The 27,078-nt window shown below is 45.9% G+C and overlaps 1 protein-coding gene across 2 annotated transcripts in view; it reads right to left on the bottom strand.

Annotated features, from left to right (window-relative positions):
* gabbr1b (gamma-aminobutyric acid (GABA) B receptor, 1b) overlaps nucleotides 1-27,078 on the bottom strand; it is a 121,873-nt gene that overhangs the window by 92,740 nt on the left and 2,055 nt on the right. For both annotated transcript variants that reach the window (XM_085445651.1, XM_085445652.1), the window contains exon 2: nucleotides 6,630-6,764. In XM_085445651.1, coding sequence (XP_085301777.1) covers nucleotides 6,630-6,764 — 135 coding nt within the window. The remainder of the gene's footprint in view (nucleotides 1-6,629; nucleotides 6,765-27,078) is intronic.

Here is a 27,078-nt window from a genome sequence, read left to right as displayed (position 1 = left end):
TCTGTTGGTTTTTGTCTTTTGCCCTTCTCCCTCGTCCCTCTTCTCAGCTGTTTCTCTTTCCCTCTTTCTTTCTCCCCTTCTTTCCCCCAGTCAAGTCTGTCCCGTATTCAGTAAGTGAAAATAAAATAAACAAAAAAAAAAAGAAAAGAAAAAGAAAATCATGTTTTTCTTGAAGGATGCAGACTTCTTCCTGTACCACTGCTTGAAGGTGTCTTCCAGAAACTGGCAGTAGGACTGGGAGTTGAGCTTGACTCCATCCTCAACCCGAAAAGGCCCCACAAGCTCATCTTTGATGATTAGGGATGGGTATCGAAAACCGGTTCTTGTTGAGAACTGGTTCCCACTGTTTCAATTCCTTGGAATCGTTTGCCACTTTTAAAAACGATTCCCTTATCGATTCCAGTCGCCCCGAATGACGTCATCACGTTGAGTAGCGTCTTTTACCCAGTAGGAAACACGGCGCCTGAGCGGCACAAACGCTCAAAAGTTTGGTTACACTTTATGAGAAAGGATGACAACAGGGCAACGTGCAATACTTGCAAAGTAGAGATTTCATCAAAGGGAGGAAACACTACGAATATGCAAAAGCATTTGCTCAAAAAACACGCGATTGCTTTCAATGAATGTCGTGTTTTTGATCCGCTCCGGACTAGCGAAGCTCAACCCAGCAGCAGCGGTAGCGTTTCCACGTCCTCTCCCGTTAATACTGCAGGTAACTAATCAATTAGCATTGCATATTATGTTAGCGCGATTTACCTTATTACAAAACCTGCTATTACTGTGCGTTGCATTTAGATAACCATGATGAGAGAGACAGAGTCTGGCTGGCTCAGATGCTGGCAGTTCTCGCTGCAGTCTACCGGTAGCGTCTCCTTTCAGGCCAGGATAGACGAATGTCACCCAGCAGTGTCTAAGTTTGTGGTCAAAGGCTTGCACCCATTTGCCACAGCAGATGCCCCCGATTTCACTTTGGTAAGTGAATGTGTTTAATTGTAGGCAGGGACATTACTGGATATTCTTGTGTAATTGCTACAGAATAATTTATGTTAAACTTTGTTATTGCTACAGGAGAATATTTATTTTATTATTTTACATATACATTTTTTTCCTGGGGACCCTGTGACACCCCATTGAAGAGCCGTAGGCTGGATCTCTTAAGATCTCACTGTTGGGTTTGTAAGGCCATGTTACTCCTAAATTTCTATCTTGTTCAAAGAGAAGATATAAAACACAGTTCTAAGCTAATCGACTTTAGTGTTCTCCTTTTTTAAAAAGAATCGATAAGAGAATCGATAAGGAATCGAATCGTTAAACAGAATCGAAAATGGAATCGGAATCGTTAAAATCTTATCAATACCCATCCCTATTGATGATACCAGCCCAAACCAGTACTCCACCTCCACCTTGCTGGCGTCTGAGTCGGACTGGAGCTCTCTGCCCTTTACCAATCCAGCCACGGGCCCATCCATCTGGCCCATCAAGACTCACTCTCATTTCATCAGTCCATAAAACCTTAGAAAAATCAGTCTTGAGATATTTCTTGGCCAAGTCTTGACGTTTCAGCTTGTGTGTCTTGTTCAGTGGTGGTCGTCTTTCAGCCTTTCTTACCTTGGCCATGTCTCTGAGTATTGCACACCTTGTGCTTTTGGGCACTCCAGTGATGTTGCAGCTCTGAAATATGGCCAAACTGGTGGCAAGTGGCATCTTGGCAGCTGCACGCTTGACTTTTCTCAGTTCATGGGCAGTTATTTTGCGCCTTGGTTTTTCCACACGCTTCTTGCGACCCTGTTGACTATTTTGAATGAAACGCTTGATTGTTCGATGATCACGCTTCAGAAGCTTTGCAATTTTGAGACTGCTGCATCCCTCTGCAAGATATCTCACTATTTTTGACTTTTCTGAGCCTGTCAAGTCCTTCTTTTGACCCATTTTGCCAAAGGAAAGGAAGTTGCCTAATAATTATGCACACCTGATATAGGGTGTTGATGTCATTAGACCACACCCCTTCTCATTACAGAGATGCACATCACCTAATATGCTTAATTGGTAGTAGGCTTTCGAGCCTATACAGCTTGGAGTAAGACAACATGCATGAAGAGGATGATGTGGACAAAATACTCATTTGCCTAATAATTCTGCACTCCCTGTATAAGCATACAGATGACGATTAGCCAATGAGTGTAATTGCTCATGTTGGATCTTGTGTAAAGTGTCTAGTTGGGACTTATGTAAATAGTAAAATTAGCACTTGTTGATATTCCCTTATTTTGGTTGAATGTTGTACTACCCAGTATTGTTTGTATTGTTGTATTACACATTTAATTTACTCTGTTCACATAATTATATAAGACTTTTATGTTCTCTTCCAACAGAAACCACACCATTACTTCAACACAGGGCATATAGAATTCTACGGCACGTTAAATCCCCTCACTGACATTATGGATGTGTAACTTGGATTCTTGTTCAATAAATGAGTGAACGACAGATACCCGAGTGGAAGTGGATTTGTGGATAAGCCATCTGTTCTTATCAGACAACCCTGCTGAAATTGTGGATTCATAGTGTCAGCACCTTATCATCTTCATCATTCATAGTCAGGAGGTCAAGTCCGTCTCTCTTAAAGTGACATCTTCGATTACACTTTCCCGTTCCCTGGTCGTGTCGGTATATCGATCGATAGATAGATAGTTGACTGAATAACTAGCCACTACTCAATATCTATCTATCTATCTATCTATCTATCTATCTATCTATATATATATAAAAAAAAAAAAAACACCCAGCACGCCCCTGCGGGCGGTTTATCCTTCAAGCTCGGGTCCTCTACCAGAGGCCTGGGAGCTTGAGGGTCCTGCGCAGTATCTTAGCTGTTCCCAGGACTGCGCTCTTCTGGACAGAGATCTCCGATGTTGTTCCTGGGATCTGCTGGAGCCACTCGCCTAGCTTGGGAGTCACCGCACCTAGTGCTCCGATTACCACGGGGACCACCGTTACCTTCACCCTCCACATCCTCTCGAGCTCTTCTCTGAGCCCTTGGTATTTCTCCAGCTTCTCGTGTTCCTTCTTCCTGATATTGCTGTCATTCGGAACCGCTACATCGATCACTACGGCTGTCTTCTTCTGTTTGTCTACCACCACTATGTCCGGTTGGTTAGCCACGACCATTTTGTCCGTCTGTATCTGGAAGTCCCACAGGATCTTAGCTCGGTCATTCTCCACCACCCTTGGGGGCATCTCCCATTTTGACCTCGGGACTTCCAGGTTATACTCGGCACAGATGTTCCTGTACACTATGCCGGCCACTTGGTTATGGCGTTCCATGTATGCCTTGCCTGCTAGCATCTTGCACCCTGCTGTTATGTGCTGGATTGTCTCTGGGGCATCTTTACACAGCCTGCACCTGGGGTCTTGCCTGGTGTGATAGACCCCAGCCTCTATGGATCTTGTGCTCAGAGCTTGTTCTTGTGCTGCCATGATTAGTGCCTCTGTGCTGTCTTTCAGTCCAGCTTTGTCCAGCCACTGGTAGGATTTCTGGATATCAGCCACCTCCTCTATCTGCCGGTGGTACATACCGTGCAGGGGCCTGTCCTTCCATGATGGTTCCTCGTCTCCCTCCTCTTTCTTGGGTTTCTGCTGCCTGAGGTATTCACTGAGCACTCGGTCAGTTGGGGCCATCTTCCCAATGTATTCTTGGATGTTCGTTGTCTCATCCTGGACTGTGGTGCTGACACTCACCAGTCCCCGGCCCCCTTCCTTCCGCTTAGCGTACAGCCTCAGGGTGCTGGATTTGGGGTGAAACCCTCCATGCATGGTAAGGAGCTTTCTTGTCTTTATATCAGTGGCTTCTATCTCCTCATTTGGCCAGCCTATTACCCCAGCAGGGTACCTGATCATGGGCAGGGCGTACGTGTTGATGGCCCGGATCTTGTTCTTACCAGCAGGGTACCTGATCATGGGCAGGGCGTACGTGTGTATGGCCCGGATCTTGTTCTTACCATTCTGCTGACTCCTCAGGACTTGCCTGACCCTCTGCAGGTACTTGGTGGTTGCAGCTTTTCTAGCGACCTCTTCATGGTTCCCATTCGCCTGCGGGATCCCCAGGTACTTGTAACTGTCCTCTATGCCTGCAATGTTGCCTTCTGGTAGTTTAATCCCCTCAGTTCTGACTACCTTCCCTCTCTTTGTTACCATCCGACTACACCTCTCCAGTCCGAACGACATTCCAATGTCATTGCTGTATAGCCTGGTAGTGTGGATCAGTGAATCGATGTCTCGTTCACTCTTGGCATACAGCTTGATGTCATCCATGTACAGGAGGTGGCTGACAACTGCTCTGTTCCGTAGTCGGTATCCGTAGCAGTCTTGTTAATGCTCTCACTGAGGGGGTTCAGGCCTATGCAGAACAGCAGTGGGGACAGAGCATCTCCTTGGTAGATCCCGCACTTGATGGTGACTTGTGCTATGGGCTTGGAGTTGGCCTCTGTTGTGCGCCACATCCCCATTGAGTTCCTGATGAAGGCTCTTAGGGTCCCATTGATCTTGTACAATTCTAGGCATTCCAGTATCCAGCTGTGGGGCATTGAGTCATAGGCCTTCTTGTAATCAATCCAGGCAGTGCACAGGTTGGTCAGTCTGGTCTTGCAGTCTCGGCTGACTGTTCTGTCTACCAGTAGCTGGTGTTTTGCGCCTCTGGTATTCTTGCCAATTCCTTTCTGTGTCCCGCTCATGTATTGACCCATGTGCCTGTTCATCTTAGCCGATATGATGCCTGGCAGGAGCTTCCATGTAGTACTGAGGCAGGTTATTGGTCGGTAGTTGGAGGGGACCGGTCCCTTCTTGGGGTCCTTGGGGATCAGGACCGTCCGACCTTCGGTTAGCCATTCCGGGTGTCTCTCGTTAACTAGCAGCTGGTTCATTTGTGCTGCCAGACGCTCGTGGAGTGCAGTCAGCTTCTTTAGCCAGTAGGCGTGAACCATGTCGGGCCCTGGTGCTGTCCAACTCTTCATACTGGAGACCCTTTCTTGGATATCTGCCACTGTGATGGTTACTGGACCCTGTTCAGGGAGGTCGCTGTGGTCTGCCCTCAGATCCACTAGCCACTGAGTATTGCCGTTATGGGTTGCGTCCTTCTCCCATATGCTCTTCCAGTATTGCTCGGTCTCCAGCCTTGGTGGTGCTGTTCTCTTATTGTTCCCTTGCCACTGAGAGTACACCTTTGCTGGTTCTGTGGAGAACAGCTGGTTTATTCTCCTGCCTTCTATCTCTCTGGTGTACCTCCTCAAGCGGCTGGCCAAGGCTGTGAGTCTTTGCTTGGCAGTTTCCAAGGCCTCAGGTATGGACAGCTTGTTGTATTTCTTATGCACCTTCTTTGTCGCACCTTTCTGCAACTCCGTTAGTTGGCTAACCTCCCTCCGTGTTACTTTGATCTTGCCCTCTAGCCTCCTTCTCCATGGAGGGTACTGCCCCTTGTGGCTGTTCAACTTGTACCCAAGCATCTCACTGATCACTGCTGCCGTATTGTAGATCAGCTTGTTAGTGTCGGTAATCGTGGTTGTAGGTATTGTCCGTAGTGCTGCATTAACATCATCTAGCAGACCTTCTGAGGGTACTTCACGTAATCTCGGTAACCGGCTGCGGGGGATCCAGGTTTCAAACTTGGCCATGTATATATATAATATATATATATATATATAGAGAGAGATATCCACTTGATAGTTGACTGAATAACTATCCACCTGTTTTACGTTTTTCTTGGCCTTCAGACAATAATTCCTGTTTCTATAGTGTTGGACAGGACAGTCAAAGAGCAGAACAAAAGAAAAATGAAAAAACTATGCAAAAACATCAACAGGTCATCTACTAATGAGTAGCTTCGTTGTTTGATCCCTGGCTGCTCCAGTCTTCATGCAAATATCCTCCAACTTGCTCTCCGATGCGTGAATGTGTGTGGATGTTAGGTAGAAAGCATTCATGTAGAAAAAGCATAGAAAAAGGAGCTTGTATGAATGGGTATGAATGTGGCATGTTGTATAAAGTGCTTTCAGTTCTCAGGTAGAGCAGAAAATTGCCCTATAAGTCCATTTACTATTTATCATTTGTTTCACCCTTTGATGCATAAATTACTTTAACTTCAATCAGGATTTTTTCTTAAGTATTTTTATTTATCTTTACGCATGAAAAGATAAATGGTTGGATGAATCCGTATCACAACCTTAACCGAGTATTCTGCAGCTGACGCCCTAATCTGACTGTCTCACTGTGACATCTCTTTAGCTCACTGTCTTCAAGTATATATTTTGGCTCTGTATTCTTGGTGTAAAGAGTTGCTTCCTGTGATATTTTTGTGTTTTGTTGTCACCTATAGTGCTAAGTGTTCTTGGTGGTATTTTCACACAACAGCACCCAGAGATTACTTATCACCTAAACGCTGTGGGCAGCCTTTGTGTTTCCTTTTCTTTTGCATCAGTATTTTTGTATGCACAGTTCTTCTTTCCAGTTTCATTGTGACTTGCACTATTCAGTAATACTACTGCCATTGTTTTTTTTTCTTAAAACAATGTAATTACATCACTGAATTACTGTTTAGAAGTTGTATATTGAAGCTCTAAAAATGTAAAGGCTTTTACCACTATGAGGTTCCACATGCGAGCAGCTTCGGCCACCAGTGTGGACACAGAGCTGCAGCCTGGCATCAACACGATTTTGATAGGCTCTGTGTACAGAAGGTCATACAGCAGCTTGGTGGCCTCACCAGGATCACACTATAGGGACACAAACACACAAGACATGTTTGTCAGCATACATTGTTCCAAACAACTTTACATATGATAACACTAAATAAATAACTGTTCATAGGTACAATTAAGTCCATAAGTATTTGGTCAAAGAAATTTTTTTGTGATGTTGCCTCTGTTCACCACCACTGAACTTTAAATCAAACATCAAGATGCACTTACATTTTTTTAGTTAAGGGTTTAACAAAAGTATTTAGGTAACTATTCGGGAATTAAAATAAGGCTAAAAAATAATGGCATAAAAAAACAGAATTTTAAATGTAAGGAATTAAATCTGGATGCGTCATGACTGCGCGTGGCAGGCAAGAATGGTGGACCCAAAGTGCAGACTCACAGAGGCAAAAAGGTGAACTCAATGCAGCTTTATTGCTGAATGCCAAAAAAAATAACTAAACTGAAAATACAAATAAACTAGGTAGGCAGGCTGACAGACGGAACACATAGTACAAGATGATAAAGATCATTACACAGACCAAGGAAAACACACGGCTTAAATACAGGGAGCCATCAGGTAATGGGAGACAAGAGGGGGACACAGGTAGGACAAATCAGACCTAACAACACAAGGAAAACAAAACTAGAAACACTGACATGAGACAAAGCCCTTCAAAGTAAAACAGGAAATATAACACAGAGACACGAGAAGGGGACACAGCTGACAGGAGAGACAGGGCAACCATGAAACAGAGACAGAAACCAGGAGACTAAGAACTCTAACATAGAAACCAAAAGACTAGAAATTTTAAATAATGACAAAATCAAAGTGCAATAATAATGCAAAACTCAAAACACTGGGTCAACAACCCAGGTACCCTAACAGGATGAAAAATTTTTTGACCACGTCTAGAACTCATGGATATCACCAAATGCTGTACGTCCCCCTTAAGATGTTCTAGCAGGTCTTTACCGCAGCTGTCTTACGCTCCTGCTTGTTTGTGGGTTTCTGTGCCTTCAGTTATGTTTTCTGTAACTGAAAAGCCTGCAGGGGGTAGACATTAGATGATTGTCTTGTCCGCTCAAAAATCTCTCTCTTTTTTTTTCCCTTGAATTGCTTTTCACTGTTTTGGGTCATTATTCAATTGCACTGAGAGAGATGCTGTCTGATTACTTTAAAACATTTGGCTGAATCGTAGCATAGCCTTCAGAATTCATCCCCACTACTTCTATCAGCAGTCACATCATCAGTAAACACAAGCGACCCAGTTCCAATAGCAGACATACATGCCTGTACCATAACACGGAGGGATAGTGACATAAAGAAATTTTTAATCCACCCAGCTTAAAAGTAAGGTTAACTTTTTTGTCTTTCTGGGTTGTTGGAGGATGGTGGATAATTGCAGTCAAGCACTAAACAAAAAACAAAACAAAACAAAACAAAAAAAAAAAACAGAAAAAAACTCAGAACAAATTAATGTGGAAGGACACTAAGCATAGGATATATCAAAAATATGATACACGGTTTGCTGAATGTAGAACTAAAATATATTAACCAATTTAAAATGTGTTTTCTTCTGTATATGTACAGAGAGCCAATAAAAAAAGGGTTGCAAAGGGGCGATGTGAGGCACGTTCCAAGGTCACCTCAACCAGAGCCATGGCGGGCTCATCTGGTGAAGCAGACAGAGTATCTACCCATGTGTTTCTGGAGAATGCATATACCCACCAGTCAGATCCCATCATCTTGACTGTCATATTACAAATGATGCCTGACTTTCTCTTTATAGCCTATAGTCAATGAAATCAATAAACCATTTATATGATAATGATGAGTGTGGTAATCATTAAACATTTAACAGAGAGTTCACAAACAATGAAATTAATGTTTATACAAATCTGTGTATCATCACACAGGTTTGAGCCATAAAAAGGGGTTTGCATAGCCATGCCTAACTGACATTTTCTTACACACTGATCAATAAGACCTGGTGCCCAAAACTTTTAGGTTGATTCAGTGACATATCTTTTAAAAGAGAGCATACTGATATAACCATAAGTGATGTACCAATACCAGCTTAAACATGAACTGTATATCAAAGGTTGGAATTGTGACATTAAAAAAATAATGATTGCTTAAAGAAATTTAATTTGTAGTTCTAAATAAATTCTAAATGCATTTAAGACATTTTTTACTCACTGTATGTCTCTTCCACGATGTTATTTCTCTCTCCAACAACGCAGGTTACAATTACATTAGCATGACCAAGTATGCAAATTAGACGATGACGTCATTTAGCGACTTCTAGCGATTTTCCTTACTGAGGATTTGGCAACGCTGGCGCGATGTGTTCAGTTGATGTTGGAGAGGAATAAAGAAGGATGGAAGAAAGAGTTTCTACCATCAGCGTTTTGGCGCCAGAGTGCGTCGCTGCCTGCCGCCTTGCGCTTTTACGGCCCAGGGAAACGGACCCGCCAGCGAGCTGTAGCAGCCATGACCGCTGGCAATACAGAAAGGCTGCTCTTCATACAGGGAGTGCAGAATTATTAGGCAAGTTGTATTTTTGAGGAATAATTTTATTATTGAACAACAACCATGTTCTCAATGAACCCAAAAAACTCATTAATATCAAAGCTGAATGTTTTTGGAAGTAGTTTTTAGTTTGTTTTTAGTTTTAGCTATTTTAGGGGGATATCTGTGTGTGCAGGTGACTATTACTGTGCATAATTATTACGCAACTTAACAAAAAACAAATATATACCCATTTCAATTATTTATTTTTACCAGTGACACCAATATAACATCTCCACATTCACAAATATACATTTCTGACATTCAAAAACAAAACAAAAACAAATCAGCGACCAATATAGCCACCTTTCTTTGCAAGGACACTCAAAAGCCTGCCATCCATGGATTCTGTCAGTGTTTTGATCTGTTCACCATCAACATTGCGTGCAGCAGCAACCACAGCCTCCCAGACACTGTTCAGAGAGGTGTACTGTTTTCCCTCCTTGTAAATCTCACATTTGATGATGGACCACAGGTTCTCAATGGGGTTCAGATCAGGTGAACAAGGTGGCCATGTCATTAGTTTTTCTTCTTTTATACCCTTTCTTGCCAGCCACGCTGTGGAGTACTTGGACGCGTGTGATGGAGCATTGTCCTGCATGAAAATCATCTTTTTCTTGAAGGATGCAGACTTCTTCCTGTACCACTGCTTGAAGAAGGTGTCTTCCAGAAACTGGCAGTAGGACTGGGAGTTGAGCTTGACTCCATCCTCAACCCGAAAAGGCCCCACAAGCTCATCTTTGATGATACCAGCCCAAACCAGTACTCCACCTCCACCTTGCTGGCGTCTGAGTCGGACTGGAGCTCTCTGCCCTTTACCAATCCAGCCACGGGCCCATCCATCTGGCCCATCAAGACTCACTCTCATTTCATCAGTCCATAAAACCTTAGAAAAATCAGTCTTGAGATATTTCTTGGCCCAGTCTTGACGTTTCAGCTTGTGTGTCTTGTTCAGTGGTGGTCGTCTTTCAGGCTTTCTTACCTTGGCCATGTCTCTGAGTATTGCACACCTTGTGCTTTTGGGCACTCCAGTGATGTTGCAGCTCTGAAATATGGCCAAACTGGTGGCAAGTGGCATCTTGGCAGCTGCACGCTTGACTTTTCTCAGTTCATGGGCAGTTATTTTGCGCCTTGGTTTTTCCACACGCTTCTTGCGACCCTGTTGACTATTTTGAATGAAACGCTTGATTGTTCGATGATCACGCTTCAGAAGCTTAGCAATTTTGAGACTGCTGCATCCCTCTGCAAGATATCTCACTATTTTTGACTTTTCTGAGCCTGTCAAGCCCTTCTTTTGCCCCATTTTGCCAAAGGAAAGGAAGTTGCCTAATAATTATGCACACCTGATATAGGGTGTTGATGTCATTAGACCACACCCCTTCTCATTACAGAGATGCACATCACCTAATATGCTTAATTGGTAGTAGGCTTTCGAGCCTATACAGCTTGGAGCAAGACAACATGCATGAAGAGGATGATGTGGACAAAATACTCATTTGCCTAATAATTCTGCACTCCCTGTAGAGGACTCGTGCTCCAGGAGACGTTTTGTCGTGGACTCCGGCTCCCAGAAGAGCCTCCTTCCCCCGACCGCTGCCGACAGACTAGCAGCGAATTGCGGGCCGCAGCTCATTGCAGCTAATGGCTCTCCCATCACAACGTTTGGGGAAAGGTTGGTGACTGTTTTCATGGCCGGGATTTCCAGTGGAACTTTGTTGTTGCCGCTAGCTCTGTACCTATTTTAGGTGCTGATTTTCTGTGTGCCCATGGACTGCTTGTCGATGTTGCAACAGACGTTTAATAGATGCTCTCTCGTTTTCTTCGCTACCCTGTTTTACTCGGGATGCCGAGCCCCTGATTCGGGCTAATGTAGTGATCTCCGGGGATGCTTTTCAGCGTTTGCTTTTATAGTTTCCTTCGCTGTCTGTCCCTAATTTCTCTAGCACGGTAACGAAACACGGGGTTGAGCATTATATTCCCATGGTCGGGCCCCTGGTGTTCGCGCACGCCGCCTCGACTCCGCGAAACTGTCCGTTGCTCGGGAAGACCCGAGCGATGGACAGTTTGCAGTCATGGAGCGCCTTGGCGCCTGCTCCTTGAATCGCTACCTTATCGTGGTGGAGGGGTTTGTGTGTCACAGGGATCCCAGGGGCTATGTTGGCCCTGGGTGAGGGACCAGACAAAGAGCGATTCATAAGACCCTTATGAAAAGGACACCGAGGGAACAGTTTACCCTGCCCGGGATAGGGTTACCGGGGCCTCGCCCTGGAGCCAGGCCCGGGGAGGGTGCCCGAGGGCGAGCGTCTGGTGGCCGGGCCTTAGTCCATGGGGCCCGGCCGGGCACAGCCCGAAGAGGAGACATGGGCCCATCCTCCCGCAGGCCCACCACCCGCAGGAGGCGCCATAGGGGTCGGGTGCATTGTGTGCCGGGTGGCGGCCAGGAGCGGAGGCCCTGGCGGACTGACCCCCGGCTGCCAAGACTGGCAATAGGGACATGGAATGTCACCTCTCTGGTGGGGAAGGAGCCTGAGTTAGTGCGTGAGGTTGAGAGGTACCGGCTAGATATAGTTGGGCTCACCTCTACACATGGCTTGGGCTCTGGAACCAGTCTCCTGGAGAGGGGCTGGACTCTGTCTCAGTCTGGAGTTGCCCTTGGTGAGAGGCGGCGGGCTGGGGTGGGTATCCTAATATCCCCTCGGCTTGCTGCCGGTACGTTGGGGTTTTTCCCGGTGGACGAGAGGGTTTGTTCCCTGCGCCTTAGGGTCGGGGAACGGGTCCTGACTGTCATCTGCGCTTATGCGCCGAGTGGCAGTTCAGAGTACCCAGCCTTCTTAGAGTCCCTGGGGGGGGGGGGTGCTGGAGGGTGCTCCACCTGGAGACTCTGTTGTCCTGCTGGGAGACTTTAATGCTCACGTGGGTAACGACAGCGAGACCTGGAGGGGTGTGATTGGGAGGAACGGCCTCCCTGATCTGAACCCGAGCGGTGCTCTGTTATTGGACTTCTGTGCTAATCACAGTTTGGCCATAACGAACACCCTGTTCGAACATAAGAGTGTCCATAGGTGCACGTGGCACCAGGACGCTCTAGGCCGTAGGTCGATGATTGATTTTGTAATCGTATCAGCAGACCTGCGACCATATGTTCTGGACACTCGGGTAAAGAGAGGGGCTGAGCTGTCAACTGATCACCACCTGGTGGTGAGTTGGATCAGGTGGCGGGGGAAGACGCTGGACAGACCTGGTGCACCTAAACGCGTAGTGAGGGTGTGCTGGGAACGTCTAGCAGAGGCCCCAGTCCGCGAGATCTTCAACGCACACCTCCGGCAGAGCTTCAACAGCATTCCGAGGGAGACTGGGGACATTGAGTCCGAATGGACCATGTTCAGCGTCTCCATTGCCGAAGCTGCTGCATTGAGCTGTGGCCGCAAGGTGGTTGGTGCCTGCCGTGGTGGTAATCCCCGAACCAAATGGTGGACACCAGAGGTGAAGGGAGCCACTAGGCTGAAGAAGGAGTCCTATCGGGCTTGGTTAGCCTGTGGGACTCCGGAGGCAGCCGACAGGTATCGACAGGCCAAGCGGAATGCGGCTCGGGCAGTGGCTGAAGCAAAAACTCGGGTGTGGGAGGAGTTCGGAGAGGCCATGGAAAAAGACTTTCGGACTGCCTCGAAGAGATTCTGGCAAACCGTCAGACGTCTCAGGAGGGGAAAGCGGTGCTCTACCTGCACTGTGTATAGTGCTGGCGGAGCGCTGCTGACGTCGACTGAGAAAATTGTCAGGCGGTGGAAGGAATACTTCGAGGACCTCCTTAATCCCACTGACACGTCTTCCGAGGAGGAAGCAGAGTCTGGGGATGAGGGGAATGACCCGCCAATTTCCGGGGGCGAGGTCACTGAGGCAGTTAAACAACTCCTTGGTGGCAGAGCCCCTGGTGTTGATGAGGTCCGCCCCGAGTTCCTGAAGGCTCTGGACGTTGTAGGGCTGTCCTGGTTGACACGCCTCTGCAATGTTGCGTGGAGATCAGGGGCAGTACCCGTGGACTGGCAGACCGGGGTGGTGGTCCCCATCTTTAAGAAAGGGGACCGGAGGGTGTGTTCCAACTACAGGGGGATCACACTCCTCAGCCTCCCTGGGAAAGTCTATGCCAGGGTGCTGGAAAGGAGAGTTCGTCCGTTAGTCGAACCTCGGATACAGGAGGAACAATGCGGTTTCCGTCCTGGTCGCGGAACACTGGACCAGCTCTTTATCCTCTCCAGGATACTTGAGGGTGCATGGGAGTTTGCCCAACCAGTCTACATGTGTTTTGTGGACTTGGAGAAGGCATTCGACCGTGTCCCTCGGGGTGTCCTGTGGGAGGTGTTGCGGGAATATGGGGTGTCTGGCCCATTGCTACGGGCCATTCGATCCCTATACAACCGTTTCAAGAGCTTGGTTCGCATTGCCGGCAATAAGTCGGACTCGTTCCCGGTGGGTGATGGGCTCCGCCAGGGCTGCCCTTTGTCACCGGTTCTGTTCATAATTTTTATGGACAGGCTTTCTAGGCGCAGCCAAGTGGCGGAGGGCTTTCGCTTTGGTGGCCTCAGAATCTCATCTCTGATTTTTGCAGATGATGTGGTTCTGTTGGCTTCATCGGGTGAGGGCCTCCAGCTCGCACTGGAACGGTTCGCAGCCGAGTGTGAAGCAGCGGGAATGAGGATCAGCACCTCCAAATCTGAGGCCATGGTTCTCAGCCGGAAAAGGGTGGAGTGCCCACTCCGGGTCGGGGATGAGTTCCTGCCCCAAGTGGAGGAGTTCAAGTATCTTGGGGTCTTGTTCGCGAGTGATGGGAGAAGGGAGCCGGAGATCGACAGACGGATTGGGGCTGCAGCTGCAGTAATGCGGACGCTGCACCGGTCCGTCGTGGTGAAGAGGGAGCTGAGTGTAAAAGCGAAGCTCTCAATTTACCGGTCGGTCTACGTCCCTACCCTCACCTATGGCCACGAGCTGTGGGTAGTGACCGAAAGAACGAGATCGCGGATACAAGCGGCAGAAATGAGCTTCCTCCGAAGGGTGGCTGGCCTCTCCCTTAGAGATAGGGTGAGAAGTTCGGCCATCCGGGAGGGGCTCAGAGTAGAGCAGCTGCTGCTCCACATCGAAAGGAGCCAGCTGAGGTGGTTCGGGCATCTGACAAGGATGCCCCCTGGGCGCCTCCTGGGTGAGGTGTTCCAGGCATGTCCCACCGGGAGGAGGCCCCGGGGCAGACCCAGGACACGCTGGAGAGATTATATCTCTCGGCTGGCCTGGGAATGCCTTGGTATTCCCCCGGATAAGCTGGAGGAGGTGGCTGGGGAGAGGGAGGTCTGGGCCTCTTTGCTTAGGCTGCTGCCCCCGCGACCCGGCCCCGGACAAAGCGGATGAGGATGGATGGATGGATGGATGGATGGAGCGCCTTGGCATTGTACAGCGCTCGAACAGCGCATGGGCTTCTCCGCTTCACATGGTGCCCAAATCGGACGGTCGGTGGTGGCCATGCGGAGATTTCCGCCGTTTAAATTGCCACAGAGAATGACCGTTACTCCATCCCCCACAATCAGGATTTTTCTGCCAATCTCGCCGCGTTGATGGGTTGATGACCAGCGTTTGGCAGCTCACAGCCTGATCATCAACCCTTCCAAGTGCCAGTTCGGGTTGCCTGTTCTGGATTTCCTCGGGCACCGCATTTCTGCTGAAGGTGTGGTTCCGTTGCCCGACAGAGTCCAGGCCGTTTCAGTTTTCCCGCGTCGGCCCTGCTGGCCCACCCGTTTCCGTCGGCGGAGATCGCGTTGACCACTGACGCGTCCGACGTGGCGGTGGGTGCCGTGTTGGAACAGCGGGTTTCAAGGCGGTACCCCTTGCGTCCACGACAGCGATGACGGTGGCCAGAGCATTTTTGTCAACGTGGGTTTTGTGTTTCGGTCCCCCTGCTGACATTACCTCGGACAGGGGCCCCCAGTTTGTTTCTGAGCTTTGGTCTGCCATGGCTGATGGCCTGGGGGTCAAGGTCCACCGCAGCACAGCATGCCACCCACAAGCTAACGGGATGTGCAAGCGGTTTCACCGGTCACTCAAGGCCACGCTCCGGGCTTCCTTAACTGGTGGCGACTGGGTCGACCGTCTTCCGTGGGTTTTGCTGGGATTGCGTAGCCCCACCAGTAAGGAATATACTTTTTTCTCACATGTCCATCACTCCTACTCTCGTCTGGATTATTTTTTGGTCAGCAGCTCACTGCTGAACGACATTTCAGACACTGAGATTCACCCTCTAGCTTTCAGCGATCATGGTCCTGTATCTTTAACACTAATGCACAAGAATAATACTACGCCAAGAAAAAACTGGAGATTTAATATATCACTACTTAAAGATGAAGACTTTATTAAATATTTTAAAAAAGAGTGGACTTCATATTTGGACTATAATGACACTCCCGAAACATCAGCTTCTGTTCTATGGGAAGCAGGGAAAGCTGTGATGAGAGGTAAAATAATTTCTTTCTCATCACATAAAAAGAAAAAAGAAAACAAAAATATTCAGGAATTAGAAAAAAACATCAAATCACTAGAAGAAGCCTACGCGTCCCACCAAGATCAGGAAACATTGAACAAAATACGCAAAACAAAACTAGAATTAAATGAGATAATTGATAAAAAAAAAAAAAATTCTTAGTACAAAGACTACGCCTACAAAATTATGAACATGGTAATAAATCCGGTCAATTTCTAGCAAACCAGCTAAAAATAAATAAAGAAAAAACAACTATATGTGCTGTTCAAGATCCATCTGGGTATATGACCCGAAACAAATAAAAAACATTTTCAGGGATTTCTATAAAACGTTGTATTCACCACAAATAAACCCATCTAAAAAAGAAATTGATCAGTTTTTGGACAACATAACTCTTCCAAAATTATTGGACACTCAAGCAATGGCACTGGATTCACCACTGACACCAGGTGAACTCCAGGAAGCCCTGATAAGTATGCCCAATAATAAGGCTCCAGGTCCAGACGGCTTTCCTGCAGAATTCTACAAAGAATTCTGGTCGATTCTAGCACCAGTTTTCTACAGAACATTGTTGGAAATTAAAGAAAAGGGCAGACTTCCATCAAATATGAATTCTGCAAACATTAATCTCCTGCTAAAACCAGGCAAAGACCCTGTATATCCCTCAAGCTATCGTCCAATATCCCTTATAAATGTAGACCTTAAAATAATCTGCAAAGCTCTCTCAAAGAGACTGGAGAAAATAACCCCCCTCTTAATTCATCCTGACCAAACTGGTTTCATAAAAGGTAGGCACTCATCAACAAATACACGTAGACTACTTAATTTGATAGACTACTCATACAGTAAAAACCTAGAAACTACAATATTCTCTTTAGATGCAGAAAAAGCATTTGACAGAGTTAACTGGAAATTTCTATTTGCAACTTTACACAAATTTGGTTTTGGATCCTCTTTCATAAACTGGTTAAAAATATTATATAATTCCCCAACAGCTTGTGTTAGAACAAATGACCAGACATCCTCCAGCTTCTGTCTCTTGAGGGGCACCAGGCAGGGATGCCCACTCTCCCCTTCACTGTTTGCAATTTTTATTGAACCACTAGCAGCAGCAATTAGACAGAATTCAGTAATTAAGGGCATAAAATGCAAGAATGCGGAACATAAAATCAGCCTTTATGCGGATGATGTGTTACTCTTTCTCCAAAATTCGCAAACCAATATCTCTGGGGTGATTGAATTGATAAACTCTTTTGCAAGAATATCAGATTACTCAATTAACTGGTCAAAATCTACAGTTCTACCGATTAATTGCTCCCTCCATAATTCCTCTTCTACACCACTGCAATCGGGAAATATAAAATATTTAGGTATTAATGTTTCTCCCAAGCTTGCAGATCTAACTAAATTAAACCATATCCCACTTTTAAAGAAGGTAGAAGATGATCTGGCTAGATGGAAATGTCTACCCATATCACTCATGGGAAGGGTTGCCGCTATAAAAATGATGGTCTTACCAAAAATAAATTATTTATTCTCAATGATCCCAACTAAACCGCCACAAGATTGGTTCAGATCTCTAGATTCATGTATGTCCAAATTCCTTTGGAAAAATAAACCCCCACGTATAAGCTTAAAAACACTACAAAAGACCAAGGATAAAGGAGGACTAGAACTGCCTAACTTTCAGCACTACTTCTTAGCCAACAGGCTTCAGTTTATCTCAGGATGGCTAAAACATACCCTCTTAGATGAACCTTGGCTAGATGTAGAACAAGCACTTTGCAATAATCTAGAGATCTCAGACCTACCATTTATCAGCTCAAACATCCAACGACATGAATGCTTTAAAAGCATCAACATCAGCTCTTCTCTGACAGCATGGTGGGAGTTTCTAAAATTGACGGCGTCTTCATTAATCCCATGCAAACGTACACCTATCTGGAACAACCCTGACATATTACAAAACAATAATATGATAAACTTTTCAGATTGGAGTGGTAAAGGAATCAAATATTTAGAACATATACTAGAAGGAACAGAATTTATCTCATTTGATGGACTAGTTACACAATATGGAATCAACAAGAAAATATTTTTAGAATATCAACAAATTAAATCCATAGTAAAAAAGAAATTTAAACCGGGTCAAGTTGAACTACAAACACCACCAAGTGTGGTTCAATTTCTTACTCTTAAAACCCCCAAATTACTATCCAAAATATACAGAATGCTTTCTAAAACAGATGAATCAATATCACTTCCTATTGCAAAATGGGAAGCGGATTTATCAGTTAACTTAGACCTAAACTTCTGGTCTCAGATTTGCTTAAAAACCTTTCATCTAATTAGAAATCCCAGTCTTCAATTAATTCAATACAAAATATTACATAGAGTGCACTATACAGGTCATCGGATGTTCAAGATGGGCTTTACGTCTACCAACAACTGCTCACACTGCCAAACCAATTCACCGGACAATTATATCCACGCTCTTTGGTTCTGTCCACCAGTTCAGAAGTTTTGGCGCGAGATATGTGAAGACTTATCGAAGTGTCTGAAATGTAACATTCCAACTTCCCCCTTAGTGTGTTTGTTGGGCAGCTTAGATAATGTCCATATGGTTTTCACTGCCCTATGCATAGCCAAGAAAACAGTCCTCATGAACTGGAAAAATAAAAATAATCTTAATTCTAACCAATATAGAAATTATCTATTAGATTACATTAGTCTTGATACAGCCTCTGCCACCACATCAGATCAATTGCTCTGGGCTCCTTTGATCAGCTCCATCACCTAGTGGGGGTGGTCCCACCTTCACTGTTGTGATTGGTGTGGGGGTAGGGACAGGCTTAGGGCGTCGGGGGGTTTCCCGGAGGCATCTTCCTTGGGGGGCTCAACCCGGGGTAGCGGTCATGTCCGGTTAGGGGCTCTGTTGGCTCTCAGGTGACTGTTTCCTCGCGGCTGCGTGCAGCGGGGCTAGGGGAGGGTCTGTGCTGATGGACGTGGGTTACTGACCTGGTAGCCTGGCTGCCCCTGGGTGGGTCCGGGATGGGCGTGAGGTTCTGGGGGCGCTCCGTCTCTGGGCTGGGGCCCGGGCCGGGCCTCGGGGGCTTGGGTCCTGGTTGGTGTGTTGCCGGGGTTGTGGGCGGGTGGGTGCATGGGGGCCCACCCCTGGAGCAGGGTGCCACCGGTGCATCGAGCCACCTGGGGGGCTCTTCAACTGGTGGGGGAGATTGTCACATCTTGCAGGAGCTTTCCTCTCCTCGGGACTTCTTTGCAGGAGGGGGAGATACAGGAGAGGTGGAGGAAGATCTCAGCCTGGGTGTTTATTGTCTTATGTAGTCTGGAAGATGAGTGGATGGTGGGGTGGGTGCAGTTTTCTCTGTGGTTGGGTTGGGTGGACTGTCCCGGGCTCTGTGGGGCCGGGCGGCGCTGCTGCACTGGGCCCCGGTCTGGATGGGCCTGGGCCCCCTTTCCCTGGCGGGTCGCGGAGTATGGGGGTGCCTACTGGGGTCAGCGGGGGAGCTGGCCCCAGGGAGGGGTCACCTGCCCCTCCCTTCCTTCCCTCCCCATCTCCAGCTGCCTCCCTCTTCCCGCTCCACCACAACCACCCACACATGCAGGACCTTGGAGTAGGGGTATGTCACCAGGGTGCAGAGGAGACCCCCCCCCCCCCCCCTGTCCCCTTCTGGCTGCCTCTGCCTCAATTTTATCCCACAACTTAGACATTCACATTACTCACACTCTCATTACACATACATATAGGATCTTGGGGGTGGGCACGATACACGGAATCCAAAGTACCATCAGGGTGTACACCCCACCCCTGGCGTCGTTGCCCACCTCTCAAGGTTAAATACACGTAGACATTGAGGGCTAGCAGGAGGGACCATGCGCTTACCTGCTGCTCTCTGGCAGGTAGCTCCATGCCCTCCTGGGTTTTAAATGCACCTTAGAACACACATGCATCAACACTACAATGAGCGGGTGGAGGGAGGTTTGGAGTCTTCTCTCACCCCCGTTCTCTGTGACCTGCTGGAGCGGGGGGACTAGGAGGAGGAGTTGGCCGTCCGACTGCGGTCTGGAGTGTGGGGCCTCCCTGCTGCTGCGGAGTCGGGGCGGTCTGCCTCCCCCCACCGCAGGGAAAAGGGTAACACCACCTGGGTCTGGGTGCAGTTCCCCCTCCAGGGGCAAGGGTACCTAGACCCGGTTTGTAGAGTACGCTTGGGGAGTGTGATCGTGTGTACAGCGTCTCTTTATGTCTGTCTCCACGTTGGTTAAGTGTGGAGTAAGTGCATATGAGAGCATGAGGGTGGGAATGGATGTTTGTATATGTGTGTGCCTGTATGTCTGTGTCTATATGTCAGGTTGGGTGTCAGGCGCCACCTCTCTGGGGACATCTCAGGCCCTCCAAGGTTTGGAGGCCTATCTCCCCCTACCACCACTTCCCCTGCCAGTGGCGGACTCCCTCAGACATCGGTGCGTTGGTGGTTCTTTGTGTCCGGGGATGGGCGTCCAGGTACACACCGGCTCACTCCTTGGCGGCCGCTCATCGGGGCCTGGAGCCTGGGGCTCGCTCGGTCCACTTCGGAGGTGGGGTGCCCCCGGCCTCTCGGCCTGGAGCTCGGTCACTCAGGCACGGCTGGCTGCCGGCGGAGCTCACGGGTGCGTCACTGCAATTCCCCCTGGCTTCTGCTCCGCGGCTGCTGAGTGAGCCCTCATCTGGGACTCTCCTCAGCTCTTTCTGGGACAGTGGCGCGGCTGCCCCTCTGTTGGTCTTCCTTGGTCTCTTGTGTTCTGGGGGCCTCTGGATGTCTGGAGTTTTGATCTCCTCCATACCTGCTTCATGCCCTGGAGGACGGGGCTGTGGCCCCCCCACACCCTCTAGCAGATCATTACATGAAGGAACCTTTCAAAAAAACAAGCGCGTCCATGCTCACAGGTGTACACACAGGTGATCACACCCACAAACTACACCCTTTTTGGCTTCTACCTCAAAGCACACTGTGTTCTGTTGATCTTATGTGCTGCACAATAATGTTTAATATTTAGTATTTACTGTCATATTCCCATATATCATTGTGATGTTGTTTATTCTATTACTCTTGTTCTCTTCTGCTTGTTTTCTTTTTTCTTTCTCAGCTGGTGATCCAGGTGATCGATAGATGCATTTTCTTTTCTTTCTTTCTTTTTTTTTGCTGCCCGTTCTGTTGGTTTTTGTTTTTTGCCCTTCTCCCCCGTCCCTCTTCTCAGCTGTTTCTCTTTCCCTCTTTCTTTCTCCCCTTCTTTCCTCCAGTCAAGTCTGTCCTGTATTCAGTAAGTGAAAATAAAATAAACAATAAAAGGTGAATCAAATGGACCATTACGGCAAGGCTGGGATGGTCAATTTGGTAAAGTATATCCGTTGGGCATCTTTCTTTGCCTTTAGACAACAATTCTGATGGCAAAAGAGCCAAACGGGACAGGCAAAAAAAAAAAAAAAAAAGGGATTGCGTAGGGATTGGTTAAAGAAGACCTTGGGGTTTCCCCGGCTGAACTGGTCCTCAGCCAGCTCCTCCGGGTCCCGGGGAATTCTTACCCGAGAGCCCCCCGTGTTTCGATACCTCTGTGCTGCCTTTTCGCCCCCCAAGGCACTCATTTCCTGTTCTTGGCCCTGTGCACCACTGCCTGCCTGACACTTTTGTTCCGAGGTCATTGGACTCTGCTCGTTTCATTTTCGTCAGGCATGATGCCCATAGGACTCCGCTGCGTCCACCATATGACGGGCCATACAGGGTTCTTAAAAAAACATTTCATTTTGGATTTTCGGCAGGAGGTTGTCTCTGTTGACAGACTTAAGCCTGCACATGTTCTGCAAGATGATCAGGTGGTCCCGGCCCAGGCCCCTCGCCGTGGCCGCCCACCTGCCACCGGGCTGATGGATTCTGTTTTTTTCCCCCAGGAGCGCCCCACAACCAATGGAGCCTGAGCTGTCTGCAGCTTTTTCTGACTGCCAGTGCCAGCTTCGCTCCCGGGCTGGGTTTCCCTTTGTCACCGTTCAGCCGTTCCGGCCATTTGCTTAAAACCCCGGGTCCTGGACTAGTTCTGCTGGGTGTTTGGGGGGGGGCCTTGTGTGGTGGACCACTAGAGGGCTCCACTCACACCCAGTGTTGAGGAAGTGTGCTGCTGTGTTTTGTGGCACGATGTGTTCAGTTGATGTTGGAGAGGAATAAAGAAGGAGTGAGAACTGAGAGCTCTGTGTCGTCCATGCTTACCTCCACAGTAGTTCCACGCAGATTCATCAGGGATCAAAAACATTATTTCCTCACTTTATGAACAGAGAGCTGTGTTTGAAGCAGGGCACTGACAAGGGAAGCTAGCAAAACTTGTGAGGAGATTTACAGTATTTCATATTGGTCCACATTTAAATGTATCTGTTATAAAAAGCTTTCATCAAATTTAATAATAATTACCAGATTTGTTATCACCCATCATTAGTTAATGTGTATGTAACTGAAACTGTTTGACCTGACTAACTGTTTGGGTCAACCTAATCTTGATGTTTTAAAAAGGGGGTATTCATACATGTAATCTATTGCTGTCTAAGGGTTGTAGTATCACAGTGTGGTAATTATCAAATTTAATAAGACTGATTTTAGCTCACTGGTTTAGAAGTAGACGAAACCAGACTTGTTAAAACACCAAAGTTAAAGTAGCACACTAATCCATGTTAGTGTGAAACTCTTGTTTTCATCAATGAAGTCTATTTACTGAAAAGACATAAATAGACATTCTATTATTTTCGGTTAGACAGGACTGATGGTTTGCTGCTGATCCCATTGTAACCACTTGATTGCTTACCTCAAATTTTTTTTCCATTTTTTAAAATTTGTTTAAATGTCTTAAATAATGAAGACAAACGAGTTATACGAGTTACTACCTAAGACCGAGTTAGGTAGGCTTCTTAAACTGCAAAATGAAAGCAGAGTTTCAGTCATAATTTCAGAAACAGCAAAGGGAAAATATAATCTCACAAAAAAAATAGTTAGTTAACAGCCTTGAACTAAGCTTAATCAGTAGCTCATCTAGTTCACAATCCATCATTATTCACAGTTTATTGTAATGTGTCATGTAGTGAAGAAAGTGATGTGGTTGTATTGCACAAACTACTGAGAATCTAATAACAACAAATATGACCTTGACCTTGAGGAAAATTTGGCGAAAAATCCATTAGGTGATCAGTGTGTGTAATTTTGATTAAATTCAGTCTAATATTCTAAGAGGAGTCACCATGGCATGAGCTCATCACTCCTTTGGGTAAGTAAATGAGTTTAGGAGGAAAAAACTTCAATTCAAAATCCCCAAAAGTTGATTCTGTTCATCTGGAAGTAACATTTTCAGTGTGAGAAACAATTCATTACTCATTCATTACTTCTTCAGTCTCAGCTGAATGCACGTTTCACCAACCACATAAACAGTACATTTGCATAATGACTGACACTAGCACAACTCACGAACATGACCATGGATTGTCATGACAATTTGCATATTAATGATCAAGGAACTGACTTCACAGTCGATTGTTCATCAGTGGTTCTAGTTTCATTCATTATGCAATGTTCTGATTATAAGGTTGGAAAAACTTGCAGTCAGCTGAGTGAAGAAGTCATCGTAAACCCTACACACAGATGTAGGGTTTACGATGACCATAATCAACTTTTTTTGGATTTCCTTACTTGGACAATTGAGCATGCTTTAAGACATTATTATTCAAAGAAGTTAAGTCAGTTAAACTAAGGCCTTTGAGGTTTCACTATAGAATTACTTTGTATTCAGTAGCATAGACTGAGTGTCACTTATGGGGAAAAAATTATATACAACTATTAATACACTAATTAGTCCCCATCTCACCCCTCCACTGTTTCCACAACCTGTTCCCATCTCCCTGGGAAACTGCAAGTTCTACTCCTACACGGAGGAAGAACAGTGCTTGTCCACACTAGTAAAGTGTGTGTTTTGTTGTATTGTTGAAAACAGGGCTTAATTTGTAAAATCTGAAAGTCAGGAAGACAGAGAACGTCAAGGAAAAGAAAAAGACATTAAATGCATTTTTTAAAAGTCCACGAACACACTACATTTGTAGAGCAGAGTTCTCCTATACTGGCTTCTGCTCACTGGCTTCCTGTTAAATCTAGAATTGAATTTAAAATTCTGCTCCTCACGTACAAGGTCTTGAATAATCAGTCTCATATCACCCCATTAGAGCACTTCGCTCTCACACTGCAGGCTTACTTGTGGTTTCTTAGAGTATTTAAAGGTAGAATGGAGGGCAGAGCCTTCAGTTTTCAGGCCCCTCTTCTGTGGAACCAGCTTCCAGTTTGGATTCAGGAGACAGACACTATCTCTACTTTTAAGATTAGGCTTAAAACTTTCCTTTTTGCTAAAGCATATAGTTAGGGCTGGACCAGGTGACCCTGAATCCTCCCTTACGTAAGCTGCAGTAGTTGTAGGCTGCTGAGTATTTCTTCTTCACTCACCTTTTCCCCTCACTATGCGTCTATATACTTCTCTGCATTTAATCATTAGTTATTACTAACTAATGATCCCTTTACACAGCCCCGAGCATTTGTCTTTCCTCCGATAAGAACCTCTCCCCCCAGTCTTTACACTCCCTGCCACACCTCAGACTTGCTGAATAAACGTTAATTACCCGTCACAAGAACGCCACCGCGTGGACCGTAGGTTTTTAGCGACACTTCACCTTCCCAAAAGAATCTCTTATTACTCTCTCGTATTTAAATATACAATTTGGTATCTAAGTATTTGGACAACAACACAGTTTATATTTGGTTTTTTACACTTTGCCTAGATTTTACCCAAAAAAAAGCCTGCACGATTTTGGAAAACAACATTTTGGAAAGAAACTAAGATGAACTTGTAGAAGAATTATGAGGGAACAAAAGTATTAAAAAGGAAATGAATAGTTCATGACTCAAAGGATACTGCATCATCTGTGAAACATAGTGTTATCGTATGTGTGTGGCAGCCACTGGAACAAGGTCAGTAGTGTTTATCGATGATGTGATTGCTGATAAAAGCAGTAGAATGAATTGTAAACTATACAAAGCTATACTTTCTGCTCAGATTCAGCCAAATGTTCAGTTGAAACTCAAAATCTACCCTTCATTTGCATCTTTTCATTTGAGATTAAATTCACTGTGCAGGTAAACAGAGGCAAAATTGGAAACAGCCCCCATCCCTCTCTCTCATGGACCTAATTTTATAGAATGGATGGTTAAATGTGGCTTCAAAGTGCTTTAAGAGGTCAGTAAAATGAGAGACCCACTGCAACAGATGATTCAGCCATTTTTTCTGATCTCTCACAGATCTCTTTGTGTGGTTCCGGACTATGATCTGTGGGAGATCCATCAGAGCATGCTTAGTGTAATGTGCAGTTGGCCTGGCACAGCAGTGGAATAGGTTTAGTCATCTGTGATTGATGAGTGACCAAGCTAGTGCTTGTTACATTTGGCTAAGTGTGCTAAATATGGTTTTCTCACCACAACAGGTTTACATCATGCATCCGTCCATCTGCTCCTGTTGTGTCATCATACAAGGTGCATGATCTTGCCTTATTCTTGTAGCCAAATCTGTGTTTGTTTGAACTGCAGTTGTCGTGGTTACTGTTGTCACGCCAACCTACACCCCCACTACCACCACTCCTGGATTTTGAAGTAGAGATCCAATGCAGAGCAGCTTGAACCAATCACAGTGATGCTTCTTGGGGAAAAAAGAATACACTTGTCACATTAAATTTAACTGTTTATGTGTGTGTGTGTGTGTGTGTGTGTGTGTGTGTGTGTGTGTGTGTGTGTGTGTGTGTGTGTGTGTGTGTGTGTGTTTACATTCTGGAAACTAACTGAAACTAACAAATAAAATTAAAATATAAATTAACTATAAAATACAAAATTATAATAACGCTAAATTGCAAGTCTCGATCAGTTGTGCCAGAAAAAATGTGCCGGAAGAAGCAGACGCACTGCCTGTTTTCCTGTCGGAAAAAGCTGCCCGTCTGCAGTTAACCATGTTTATATTCTTGTGACAGTCACTTTCGCTAACTCTAAAGTCCAGCTGCACTGAACACATGGTGTATGCAGACTGTTCATGCAGTGCATTTGACGCAAAATGAATGCTTCTTATTGGTTTTGCCTGCAGCACATTGTGCAGGACAACTGCCAAAACAAGATGAACTTTTATTTTAATGGGTGATCTTGTGTCTTCAGTTATTCCATTCATGTAATATAAGGAAGTCATCATCCATAGAGCAGTTCTCATAGACTTCAGCCTGTTTTAGCTGGTGCTGACAAAAAAATTGCTAGAGTCAATGCCTGTATACCAAATCTTTAACTGAAACACAAAGCTGTTATTATCCATTTGTCTATAAAAAGAAATCAAACACCTAAAAAGATCAAGGGCAAACACAAGCTTTCACTGACAGTGATTTCTTTAAGCCCTTAGAAGTTATTCTAGGCTTGTCTTATGCCTCACTGAGCATTCGGTGTTGTGGTTTTGGAATCCTCTTAGCTGTCGGCCACATCTATGGCGAACAGAAACTTGTATTGTCAGTTGTGGAAAATGTGACTGTCACCATCTAATCTGAGACTCTGTAACCTTTTCCAGGTTTATTCAAGTACAAAATTCTAGATTATGAGCCTCCTGAGATGTTTTCATATTGTTGTTCACTTTGATGAAAAATGTGACCATATATATGGGTTCAGTCTCAAGTCAGCCATCTCCAGAACCATCTCCAATTTGTATAAAAATGTTATTGCTATTTTACTGCATGGAAAACATTTGAATTCATGATACCATGTTGCTTTTGTAACATTCAAGTTGCAGATTGAATGCAGACAGAAATAGATGAGTTTCCACAGTGAGCACACACAGAGCCATTAGCACAGAGTGTGGTGCTGTTTGAACATGTGCAGGCTGTATAGCTGCTGTTCTTTTGCAAACAAACACAGATGCAGTTTTCACATCACTATACAGTAGGTAGAGCATATCTCTTGGGCTGCGACCCATTTTATGGCCTGAATGCTGCATTTTAAAAACATACAGAAAAGACTGCCACTTATTCTTCTGATGGCATAACATGATCCTGGAAATGTGTCTGAGGGGTGCAGAGATATCTGATATGTGGAGGGGAGACAATCTATGCCTTTAATTTGGTGATTAATGGTCCTTCCACAAAAGTCATAAGTTTAGCATTTTCTGCA

Source organism: Copadichromis virginalis, linkage group LG22 (genome assembly GCF_057382275.1).
Source record: "Copadichromis virginalis isolate Kocher_CV1m ecotype Utaka linkage group LG22, C_Virginalis_male_GT1.1, whole genome shotgun sequence".
Taxonomy (NCBI): Eukaryota; Metazoa; Chordata; class Actinopteri; order Cichliformes; family Cichlidae; genus Copadichromis; species Copadichromis virginalis.
Note: the sequence above shows the minus strand (reverse complement) of the source record. Positions and strands in the feature narration are given on the sequence as shown.